At 33.8% G+C, this 13001-nt stretch overlaps 1 protein-coding gene across 1 annotated transcript; it reads left to right on the forward strand.

The window, feature by feature from the left end:
• The first annotated feature begins 2613 nt into the window (after positions 1-2613).
• On the forward strand, positions 2614-6801 carry LOC133188335 (serine-enriched protein-like). Its single transcript, XM_061323714.1, has 3 exons — positions 2614-2716; positions 3414-3726; positions 4877-6801. The coding sequence occupies exons 2-3, from the start codon at positions 3482-3484 to the stop codon at positions 6210-6212; spliced, it is 1581 nt and encodes a 526-aa protein (XP_061179698.1). The 5' UTR covers positions 2614-2716; positions 3414-3481; the 3' UTR covers positions 6213-6801.
• Positions 6802-13001: the final 6200 nt, after the last annotated feature.

Raw genomic sequence — 13001 nt, forward strand, 5'->3', positions numbered from 1 at the left:
CTTCATGTTGCATATGGAATTTAGAAACAATCTAACAGACTTCATGCACATCTAGGGCCTTTTTTTCATTTCTTATTATGGTTTAGTAGAATATTTGAACGAAACTATGTTTTGCCAAAAGAAAAAATGTGACAAATTCACAAAAGGCCCATGACAAGTAAACTAGCAACAGCAGTTGCAGTGCCTTTTCCCCTCGCATCACAGCATATATAGCAGCCGTCATGTGGCGGTTTCATTCTGGAGGTGTTTGTGCCACAGGAGGTGAGATTTCAAAATTCATTGAAAGAAATTTTTAGATAGTGTTTTCCAAATATTTTAACCACAAGCCATGAACTTTTCAAGGGATTAATTAACCATCTCGTGATTTAGTCCGTGCCCAGAAATGAAAAACAAACAAGAAGAATAATTAGTTTCTCCATTCCTTCAAAATCACTAATTAAAAACATAAATATTGATTTTTTTTTTTTTAATTATAAAGTTTATAAAATATTTGATTTCATGATTTTATACATGTTATCATTTAAGAATTATTTTACTGAACTAACAAAGAAATAACGTCTCTTTCCACATGAGCACTTTATAGCACAACCACAAATAGATCGGCCGCTGCAGTGGCCGATAAATGTTAGATCCATCTTCCTCACAACAGTTGTAATATGTTGACCAGCAGACGTTAACATAAAAAAATACAAATTAACAAAAACAATTTTATTCATATTGATTCATTGTAATAAATCTAATAGATGAAACAAAACACCAACTTTATAGTTTGTTTGACGTTTGAGAGATTGGCGTCTCATCTTTTCTTTCATTGCCTTCTGTTGTTCCTCTCTTCTTAGTCTAGCCTTTTCTTGTTTTTCTTCAAGTCTTTGAAGAATTGTCTTTTCTCCTGAAAAAATATTATTATATTACTAGTAGAAAAAATTCACCAAGAAATGCGGTAGATAAATGTCGTATACGTAAGAACTGTAAGATTGTTTATTGATACGCATGTAAATACATAAAACTTACGCCCTAGACCAATTTAATTCACACCAGGAGTTGAGAGGTGGTTGTGTGAACTTTGCTTTGTACTGATTCCGATACGCGTAGGGGGAAGCTTTGGCCTTCTGAAATCGTTTGAGACTGGAATATCAAAAGCAACCCCACTTTTCGACACTTTTGCTTTAATGCCCTGCATTTTCAGAATCTTTTTCAACATTTTCCGCTCCTTCTTGTTTCGGACACGATCAACAGGAGGGAAAGGCGCAACTTTGCTGCTGAAGCAACCCATGGTATTACACCCAACTTTGTTGTTGCGATATACAAAAGATATGCTTAGCAGTATTATGACGTCAGCTAATATTGTGACGTCTTGTGGCATTGTTACGCCGTGAACAAACTTTTGCAATATTGACCATGAACCAACCCCCCCCCCCCTCCCAAAGGGGGGGGGGGGGTCATTACATCAATGAAACCATTATGTTTCAAATTTTCTAATTTAAACTAATAATTTAATAGTGAAAAGTAAACCGAGCAGCCTAAATACGAATTTTTCTATCTAGCTAACTATAGTTAACAGAGGCTTAAGTACTACCTCAGTATTCTCTATTGAGAAGTTGATGGCTCGTTTAATACTCCCCCTCAAGGGGAGTATTAAACGAGCCATCAACTTCTCAATAGAGAATAAAGTACTACCATGTACATCGTATTTTATACTTTGACGCTCTTTCATCAAATTGATATTTCGATTTTTTGAAACTTAACTATGAAACATGGATACGTACTTGATCTCTAATTTGCAGAAATCGTTCTTCTTTCATAGTTTAATGCCCAGTTAAGCGGACGAATTGGACGGCTGACAACACTGAGCTGGACATAATTACGAAAGTTACTCACGTAGAGAAAAATATTACACACATTATGAATTAATACATGTACCTCGTCAAAAAATGTAATTGATATTTAATAAGTCTTATTGCGATTTCTTAGGGTAAAGTTAAATGAAAATAAAAAATAGAATTATTATAGAAAAAATTAAAGAAAAAATCAATGGGCGGTGAAAACATCCATGCTTTCGCTCTCAGGGGACTCGATTTAAAAAAATGCTGCGTTCGACGATCGGACTTAAACTTATCATTTCCTTGTTCAGTTTACTGGCAAACACATATACATGTATCATATATTTGTGTATCACATATTATACATGTATTATCGTCGCAGCAAACTGGAAATGATTTTTAAAACATTAATTAATTTAATAGATTTTTTAAATCAATAATTAATTTAATAGCGCATTTACACAATGTGATTTTTTAAAAGGAAAAAGTTCATTTTCATGGTCTTTCGGTCTTCTCTCAACTTTTATATATTTTAATTAATAATTATAAATAATTAATTATTAATATTATTAATATTTTAAATAGTGTTTGTTCGTTTTATTGAGTTCAAATAACATTTTCAAATCACGGAGAGATGACTTGTTTTTTTTTTCCCCCAAATGTAAGCTTTTGAACTAAATCATTAGCAAATGAAAAGCAATGGGAAAATATTTCCCTTTCTTCCCTTTCTTATATCAATATTCGAGTTATCTTCCTTTGAAAAGCAACATGGCGAACCTCTAAAAAAAATTAAAGAACAATATTTTCAATGATTTGATGTTCCTAGAATGAAGTACTGACTCGTTGACTTCCACGAGAAAAAGCAGAATCATAATATTTTTATATGATTTGTTGAGGTGAGTTGTTATGCGATGTAGAATAAAAGATAAATGACAACATAAAGCATAAAGGAATCAAGCATTAATCAAAACGAAAGTAGACTTCTTTCTACAAAGATTGACGTTTTTGTCTGCAAATCCGAATTAAATGCATTACTCTCAATATTGATCAGAATTTAAGATATGATTACTACGTACTCATTGAGAGTCAATGTTATTTTCAAGGAATTACAAAATAACGAATATTGCAATGCATAGATGAGTATGTATCCAGTATAAAAGATATATACACGTGTGCTAATTTGCAAACTTCGAAATGTCACAAACTGATACAATCCGCTCTAAAAAACAAACAAACAAAAAATAAAACCTGTCATTTCTTTGTCATTTACATCAGAGCAACTATTTTAACAAATAGGGTATGGAGATAAAGGTACATGTATAAGAAGGAGGAAACAGAAGTTTTACTTACATGAGTTAGGTATGCAGTGTATGTGTTTTGAAAGATCAAAGCAAAACAAGATTTCAAGCAAACAAAAAATACAAATACTGTTTGGAAAATCGTATATGATCCGAGATTATTTTCATCCATTTCATCAAAATGACAGTGCAAAATCTTTCTCAATTATTGAGATTACATTGTTTTTATTTTAAGTAAGCTATGTAAATATTATGAACTATTAAAGTCCTCAAATTGTTACATTTATATTTTCAGATGCTGGGTCCTTCCTGTTAGCAAAAGTTTTATATGTTAGAAATATAAGTCTACTTCTCTTCAACAAAATGGCTTTGAGTGCAAACACGGACTGGCGCACGGGCCGGACTGTGTTACAATGCAATAAGTACATGCTTGAGCATCAAGTAGAGTGTGATGTTACACTTGCTGTGGGGAGGGAAAAGATTAAAGCCCACAAATACATGCTGATAAGTCGCAGTGCAGTTTTCCATTCTAAACTTACAAGCCAGAGAACTTTAATGGAAATCAATATCCCAGATATTGAACCTGATATAATTCGAAAAATGTTGATGTGAGTAAATTATTCATTTACAAGCAGGATATTAAAGATGAAGGGCAAAATCTTCTTTGTTACATTGTTACAAAAAGTTGATGAGTTGGGCGTTTCAGCTTTGCTTTTCCTTCTTTGGCCATGGCATTTTTTTTTTATCAGCTGCTAATTCCTTTCATCAGTAAGTCTTATTTAAAGACTAGCTGCAATAATGTAGCCCTCTCCGATTTTTTTTATCTGATATTTTCTGGAGAGGGCTACAATTCCACAACATCTCTGTAATGGTGCAAATATATTTTTTAAATAAGGGCGAATGCAGGCAAAATAAATTGTTTTTACATTCAACTTACTTCTAAAAAGGCGAAATTTTTATTCACTGTCAACAACATAGCCCGTTAAACGCGAAAACCAGATAAAATAAATCTGCTTGTTTCCCAGTCGCTCTCATCAGAAGCCATGACAGTTCTCACGTGATGCACTGAGACTTGCGCTTGAAAATTATAAATTACTTTGTAAAGTAGTTTTTCGGGGTTACTAAATGATTGTGCTGTATGACGTCACTAAATATTGATAAATAAAACTATTCCATGTGACATTTTTTCGTAAACAGTGATATTTTTGCCTAAAATAAGGTAATTCCTACAGATATCCGCTCCCTAAAGATCCCTAGTCTCATTTGCTGTCCCAAAATAAGATCGATCAAGGTCAGTAAACATGGCGGATAAATTCAAGTTGTGATGTTGACATACACGAAAAATAACCGATATATGGATTGTTCTGTGTATGTTTGGATTGATTTATGTTTTGCATAACTACATTTTTGGAGTTCAGGTAAGAAATGTTAATTAAATAGCCATTTACTGATAATTTAATCCGAAATCCGTGCGGGAGTGAATCACTCCCGCACTTGCACCATTACGGAGATCCTAAGGAGTTGTAGCCCTCTCCCAGAAAAAAAGAAAGGGAGAGGGCTACATTATTGCAGCTAATTTTAAGACAAGCAACTTCCATGACTGTCAGTCAAGTGATGAATTAATTCACTGATACTAATATATATTATGATCTTTGAAACCATTATATAAATCCTGAATTTATTTTCTTTTTATTTTCTTTAATCATCATATATTATCACTGGTGCATATTTTAACATTTTTATCTTGTATATTTTAAGGTTTATATACACTGATGATGTTGAGTTTGACAATCGCTCAACAATGAAACTGTTCCAAGCTGCCAGTAAATTCAAAATTGAAGATCTAAAGAAAACATGCTTTTCTAAAATGCAAGCAGAACTTTCTAGAGAAAATGTGTGTCCCGTTCTAAAGATGGCATATGATGTGGGAAACAACGATGTGAAAAATAGTGCATTAGACTACTTTTATAGATATGCTTATGATTTGTTAGAGACTGAGGGAATTTTAGAATTACCCCAAAGTTGTTTAATTGACATTATGAAAAGTGATAAATTGAGAGTATCAGAGGAGAAAAAGTATGAGGTAGCAGTTGTTTGGGCAGAGAGTAAATGCAGACAACAGCAAAAGGAAGTAAATGATACAAACTTGAAAGCCCTACTTGCCCCAGTTGTGAATTGCATTAAGTTTGAAGAAATGTCATTGGGTTATTTCACTAAAAATGTTTCAAATAGAGGTATTTTAGAGCAAAATCAGATCATCAGTGTATTTCAAAAGTTAGTCAGCAATTCACAACCATCACACTCAGCACCAGCAGGAAGAGCAGGAAATGTAGGTCAATCAGCACCTCTGGCTCTTGAAAGATCTGTCAGTGCACATGAAGCAGATTCTACCAGCACATCAGAAAATCTCTCAAGATCTGTTCTAACCTCCTCAGAATCCTTACCTCAAATGGAGACAGATCCAGCAAGCTCTTCAGAACATGTACTGGCAACAGGACGCCAAGGCCCAACTCCCATTCCTCCAAGGGGAAATAACCATCTGAACAATAACCGGGCACAGCCAGCTAGGAGACAGTCTGCAGAACTGCCAACAGGTGCCCAGCCATTACCAAATGATTTCAGAGATGAAATGGGTAGAATAACGATATGGAGGTTTGGAGGTATTTTGAGTGGAAAGGCATATTTAAGAGATAATCCTGATTCCATATCAATAATTCCTAGTCATTCTGGAAAATTACATGGAGTCTGGCTGTATGGGAGCCATCAGAGACAAGCAACCTACAAAGTGGACATGAAAATAAAGGAAGATGGCACAGTGAAAAAATCCATTCCCAATAAAGAAATTGTGTCTGATGGAAGGGAAAAGGTCCATCTGTTGAAGATTGAACCGCCAATGAAATTTGAGGCAGATAATGTTTACACCATTGAAATGGTGATGAAGGGCCCCACAAGTTATTATGGCAGAACAGGAAAGGAAGTGGTTACTGTAGATGATGTCAGTTTCACATTTATTCCTGATGAGAATGGAATCAATGGCACTAATACAGAAATTGGGCAATTTCCTGGGTTTGTATTTGAGAAAACAGAATTATAGATATACATATAAGTACATGTATATTGACATTTATTTGTAGTTAGACTGGGTTTAATGTACTTCAATTGGGATACTGAATTAGTTTTAAGATGTAAAAGTTGCTCTTGATAAAAGTAATATTATCTCTGGTGTTGAAATTATTATGCCATGTTTAGAAAGGAAGAATAAATGTTTAACAAATTTATTTGTTCTGTAAATGTGAGTTCTAATCATGCTAATTACCATTTGGTTGAATGATATGTTTTATAAATGTTTTGTTAATGTATAAGTGTGTATAATTACTGCAAATTGTCACAGAATTTTTGTCAAAGTTTTGGATCATAACGATAAAGAATTAAGAGTGAATTAGTCCACTTACTGGTACACTGTAAACTTTATAATCTTTTGTTTGTTTAAACTGGGGAATCTTATTTAAAACAGTTTCTGTAACATTTTTATCCACATATTCTAAAAATTGTGTACATCCAAATGACTTAAATTGGTCTAAAATATATCTTATTTGCATTTATTTCTCTCCACAGCTTTAATGTTTTGTGATCAATGAAAATCATGTTCGTGTTATTATCATTTTTAAAATCAGTTTCTCATTAAAACATTGTGAAAATGATTTGTAATTGGGTCTCATAGAAACTTTTTTATTATTATTTTATAATTTATAAAAATTTCTTTTTTAAAATCAATTATGAAGTTTTTACTGAAACTGCTAACACCTGATTGATATTTATTCTTTTTTATACACAGTAGTTAATGTTTTTAGTTTAAAAATAAATTTCACATTCACTGTCTAATAAATGAGATAGTGGGAGATTTGTGTAATAATACAAATGTTTATGCAATATATTTGTATAATATTATGTCTTTATTAAGTTTGTCTTTGTTTATTTCATTTGGTTGAATAATTAATAGCATTTTTTATTCGAATTGGCATGTATTTGCATTCATGATTTCGCTATGTGTACACCTGATGCATAAAAAACAGAAATACAACTTTTCTGTCTCTAAAAACAAGATGTGTTTGTGAAACACTGGTGCCCCCGTATGACAACTTGTAGCAAAGGTTAAACTTTCTCAAATGCAAATCAAATATGTTGGTACCCAAGGTAAGGTCTTGTCTCGAGGAATATACCTTTGAAATATGAAAGCCCTAGCAGCAACCATTGAATAGATATAGAAAAGTTTAACGTTTTTCAAAAGTAAGCCAAACAATAAGGTCAAATGGTCAAAATTAATGGTGCCTTAGGAAAGGCCTTCTCACAAGAAATATACAGGTGAAATATGAAAACTGAAGCACCAATCGTTCAAAAGTTATGACCGAGATTTAAGTTTTTCAAAAGTAGGTCAAATGTCAAGGTCAATGGATTACAATTGTTGGTATCCAAAAGAAGGTCTTGTCACAAGGATTACAAATGTAAAGTATGAAAGCCCTAGCACCAACGGTTCAAAAGTTATGGCCAAGGTTACAGTTTTTCAAAAGTAGGTCAAACTCAGGTCAAGGTCAAAAGGTCAAATATGGTGGTACCCAAAGAAAGGTCTTGTCACAAGGAATGCACACATGAAATATGAAAGCCATAGCTCCAACCAATCAAAAGTTATGGGCAATGTTAAAGTTTTTGCGGACAAACAGACAGACGGACGGACAGGGCAAATTTATATACCCCCGAATCTTCGATACGGGGGCATAAAAAGCACAAAAAACTGCTTATGGTTATCGACACCCACATTTGACGTCATAGAGTTGTGCAAAATCTTTCATAAATCAAATTTTGTGCCCGATATAAATGGATTGAATTTCAAAAGGTATTAAAAAGATAAAAAAAATTTTTTTTTTTTTTAAATTTAAAAAATTGAAGAAATAACATGTCAGCTGGAAAAGGGGGGCGGGGTTGCCACATACTTATTAACCTTAATTTGTTTTCCGATCCTTTTATGTAAATAATAATATTAAAAATGAGGAAGTATAACAATTATTTGTTATTACTTGAAAAAATATTTAAAAAAAAAAAACTGAAGTAAAATGACCAACATACTACATATAGCCGTAACTTTTATATTTTTTTGACTGAATTGCTTTGTTACTCAGAATATAAAGATTATTATATTAATAGCGTAGATAAGGTTTCATGGTCAGCATGCACGTGCCGTTCAAAGATGGAAAAGCCAAGATTAAAGTAAGAATTACCAACTTTAAAGTTAGAAAAGCCAAGACTAAAGTTGGAATTACGAAACTTCAAAGTTGGAAAAGCCAAGATTAAAGTTGAAATAATCACCTTATAAGTTGGAAAAGCCAACTTTAAAGTTGAAATTACCCACTTAAACAATATTAGTGGCACTTATACGGAATAAGATGCTGTAACATGGTCAGTGCACAACTTGCGAGCACGTTCGTGCGCGTGGAATGACATCATGATTTGAAAATACTCGGTGACTGATCAGATAAATGGTTATTGAAATTAAATCCGTCTAAGACAAATGTTGTTTTTTCACAAAGAAATATGTAGAAGAATATCCTAAATCATATTTTCAAGGAAATCAGCTGGATTATGTTACGACCCATCGTCATCTTGGTTTACCTTTTTCTGAATGGTTGGGCTGGTTTGAATATATCGGTAATATTGTAAGCAGTGCGTACAAAAAATTAGACCTCTTAAAGAAACTCAAATTTACCCTTGGCAGAAAAAAAATTATCTAAAATTATATCGCATTTATTAGACCAGTTAAAATGGATAAGCTAGAAAAGGTTCAGTTAAGTGCAGCAAGAATTGTTACTGGTTTACCAATTTTAGCATCGAAAGAATTTCTTTACTTAGAGACAGGGTGGAAACCTCTAGTCAAACGTCGTCATACTACTAAGTTAATAACTATGTTCAAAATTCACACTAGTCAAGTACCCGAGTACTTAAGAAGTATCATTCCTCCTAAAATTAGAAACAATAAAGATTACAAGGTTCCAATAAGTAAATTAGAACTTTACAAAAAATCTTTTGTACCTGACACTATTCGAAAATGGAACTCACTGAAATTAGAAGACGGAGAAACAACTTCTTTCAAAACAATCAAGAACAAGACGTGTTTGTGAAACACTGACGCCCCCGTATGGCAGCTTATGGCGAAGGTTAAAATTTCTCAAATGCAAGTCAAACTCCAGGTCAAAAAATCAAAAGAGTTGGTACCCAAAGAAAGGTCTTGTCTCGAGAAATATACCTGTGAAATATGAAGGCCCTAGTACAAACCGTTGAAAAATTATGGCGAAGGTTAAAGTTTTTTACAAATTAAGTAAAACGGCAAGATCAAATGGTGCCCAAGGGAAGGTCTTGTCACAAGTGATACGCATGGTCGTGAAATGTGAAAGCCGTAGAACCAAAGGTTCAAATGTTATGGCCAAGGTTTAAATTTTTTAAAAGGAGGTTTTATCAACAGTAGGTCAAACTCCAAGGTTAAGGTCAAAGGGTCAAAGATGTTGGTACTCTAAGGAAGGTCTTGTCACAAGAAATACACATGTGAAGTTTGAAAGCCTAAGCTCCTAAGCTCCAACTGTTCAAAAGTTAGGGCCAAGGTAATAGTCTCAAAAAATTTTGCAAAAGTGGGTCAAAATCCAAGGTCAAAAGGTCAAATATGATGATACCCAAAGAAAGGTCTTGTCACAAGGAATACACGTGTGAAATATGAAAGCCATAGCTCCAACCAATCAAAAGTTATGGACAAGGTTAAAGTTTTTGCGGACAAACAGACAGACAGACAGACGGACGAACAGGGCAAAAACTATATGCCCCCGAATCTTCGATTACGGGGGCTTAAAAATATCTCCGAAATAATTTCTAAACCCCCGAAATATTTTTCGTTTGGTAAACGTATATCTATCAATATTATACACACCAAATTAAGACACAATTGTTTGCTAAATTATGATCTTTAAAGACGAAATATTATTGATTCTCCAATTAAATTGTATTTGTGGTCAGAATGAAGATATTTATCATTTTTTCTTTGTTTGTAAGAGATAAACTATTAAAGCAAGAAACAATCTTTTCGATAAAATTTCTAGACTGGAAGAAACTATCCTAATAGACACACATTTGTTGCCATGGGGTAGTGATACTTTGTCTTATGATTGAACTGCTTTATTTTTTCAGCTGTTCACGAATTCATTAATGAATCTGGAAGATATTTGATTAATATTTCAATTTACATGTATTTATGCCACTTGCCAATATTAGTTTCTATGTTATTATTGTGACAATAGTACCAACTGTATTAACTGTACTTACACCAGCAGAAGAACTTGTAAGTTGTAAGAACTTGTTTCTGATCCTTTTGTGTTAAATAATAAAATATGTTCAAATCAAAGTTGAAAAAAGCCAAAATTAAAGTGGGAATTACCAACTTTAAAGTTGGAAAAACCAGCTTTAAAGTTGGAATTACTAACTTGAAAAAAAAAAATTGAGGCACAAATACGCTTCCGTACGGAATATAACGATAGACAAGATAACATGGTCAGTGCACATATGCATGCACTTGCGAGCACGTTCGTGCTCGTACAAGGAGTGGAATGACAGTTTTTCTGGTTATTAAGCCAATAAATTAAGTATGTAGTTATGATGAGGAAAGATGCCTCTTCCAAAATTGTGAATTTCATGGCCCCTGGGCCAGGGTGTGTGGTATTAGGGCGGGCCTCTATTGATTTTATAGTGAAAATGTGTTACTACCGGTAGTATTTCTTTGAAAATCTTCTTCTCAGTTCTTGGGTATTATTTAAACAACTTAGTGCATGGTTATGACAAGCAAGGATGGCTCTTTCAAAATTGAAAAATTCATGGCCCCAGGGTTGGAAGTTCTGGTGAAAGGAGGAGGGGGGGGGGCTCCATTGATTATAAAGTGAAAAAGCATAATTTCTTTGAAAATATTATTTTCTGCTCCTGGTTAAAAAGCAAAGAAACAATAAGTGTATATTTATGATGAGCAATCGTGAGTTTCATGGCCCCTGGTTCAGAAGTTCTGGTTTAAGGGTGGGGCTCTATTGATAATGTAGTGAAAATGCATTTATTCTGTTAAATAATCCTATCCGCTCTTTAATGTTGAGCAGATAAATAAAATCCATAGTTATGATGAACAAGGGTGCTTCTTACAATTTTTTTAAAGCCTGTGCATGGTTCCAGGGTCAGGAGTTTTGGTGGTGGTCGTGAGGTCTATTGATGATATAGTGAAAATGTGTTAATTCTTTGAAAATCTTCAACTAAGTGCATAGTTATGATGATGTGGGCACCTCTTCCAAATGCACATGTGCTTGGATTCCGATTGGTTAGTATGCGGGTTGCTGTAACTTTATACGTTTTAGTTAAATTCTTTGAAATCTAAAATGTAGCTCTGTATTTTATAAAACCATGAGATGATGTATATGGAAATTATCGAAATCACGCGCATGCACATGCACTGAAATCTTGTTAGTTTATGCTCATTTTGCTCTGTGTGCATTATCCTCCCAATACTTCAGAAAATAAGTTGTATAAGTCAATAATACAGAGATTTTGCCTAATTTAGTGAAGCTAATTAATATGGAATGAGGCACCAAATGGGAGATGGGAAGCGTTTTGGGAACATCTGTAACGGTCTCCGTTACAATTATAACTAGTTTTTGAATGTTAGCTTTGAAAAATTATTGTTTATATACAAGCGTTCCTCAGCTTTTCCAACATGTATATATATGAGAGGGTGAGCGAAAGGTGTTTGTGTGACTACTATGAAAACAACAACAACAGAGGTATCATGACATTGTGATCCCTCCCGCTCCTTATTTAACTTGGTGTACTTCCTGTTCCAAGGTCATAACATTGGTTTTTTTTCTTATCATATTGACAAAAAAAGATAACCCTGTACTTCATGCATCTTAAGGAGTTGTATATTTTTGTGATAATAAAATATGGAGATAACGAACAGTATAAAAGCTCAAACTCCATTTAAACAATACAAATCGCGGGAGCAGAGCGAACACGGGCCTCCAAAAACATCAGAAGTGGGATCAGGTGCCATGGAGGAGTGGGCACCTGCTGCCGACCGGAAAAAAAAAAACGGAAATCAGTGTGTAAATAATGGCCTAACAATTAATATGAAAAAAAAAACGTCAGTCAGGATAAGTTGTATTTTCTGACAAGGTCATTGTATAGACCATAAAACTTGCGATTGTTCATACGTAGAGCATGCTTTTAATTGCGTATTGAATCAACTTGGAGACAAAAACCATATATGCAGGTGTTAAGGGTATATTGCTACATAAGTAAAGGAAGTTGACGGTTGAGAAATTGAAGTCATCACGTTTATCATAAAGCTTTATTGTTAGGTTACCATTAATGGTACTTTTTCTAGTAAAATATCCAAATATGAAACAGATGTTTAATATGACAATATGATAATATATTACGTCCAAGTCAAGTATAATCTTGGTGTCCAGCGTTGGGCATTCAGGAAGCAATTTCAGTTGGGGGGGGGGGGGAGGGGCACAACCAAACATTTTCAGCTCGGGGAGGGGGGTCGTCATTCCTTGATAAGCCCCCCCCCCCCGAAAAAAAGGTCATCAGATATTATTGAGGGTCCAAGAGCATGAAGTAACTACGTTTTCTGCAGTATAGTATATATCGTCAACATTATAAAGATTTTAGCAGGGAAAATTGGGCATTTTAGCGGAAGATTCATGGGACACTTCTAGACATTAAAAGTATATGTAGACATTTTGGGAGATATTTAGTTAGGTAAGACGTATTATAACTCTTCGTTAGCCAGGCTTAAGTCTGTAAATTA

This window comes from Saccostrea echinata, unplaced genomic scaffold (assembly GCF_033153115.1).
Source record: "Saccostrea echinata isolate AGI-Se365-2 ecotype Australia unplaced genomic scaffold, CSIRO_AGI_Sech_v1 ptg000016l, whole genome shotgun sequence".
In the NCBI taxonomy this organism is placed as follows: domain Eukaryota; kingdom Metazoa; phylum Mollusca; class Bivalvia; order Ostreida; family Ostreidae; genus Saccostrea; species Saccostrea echinata.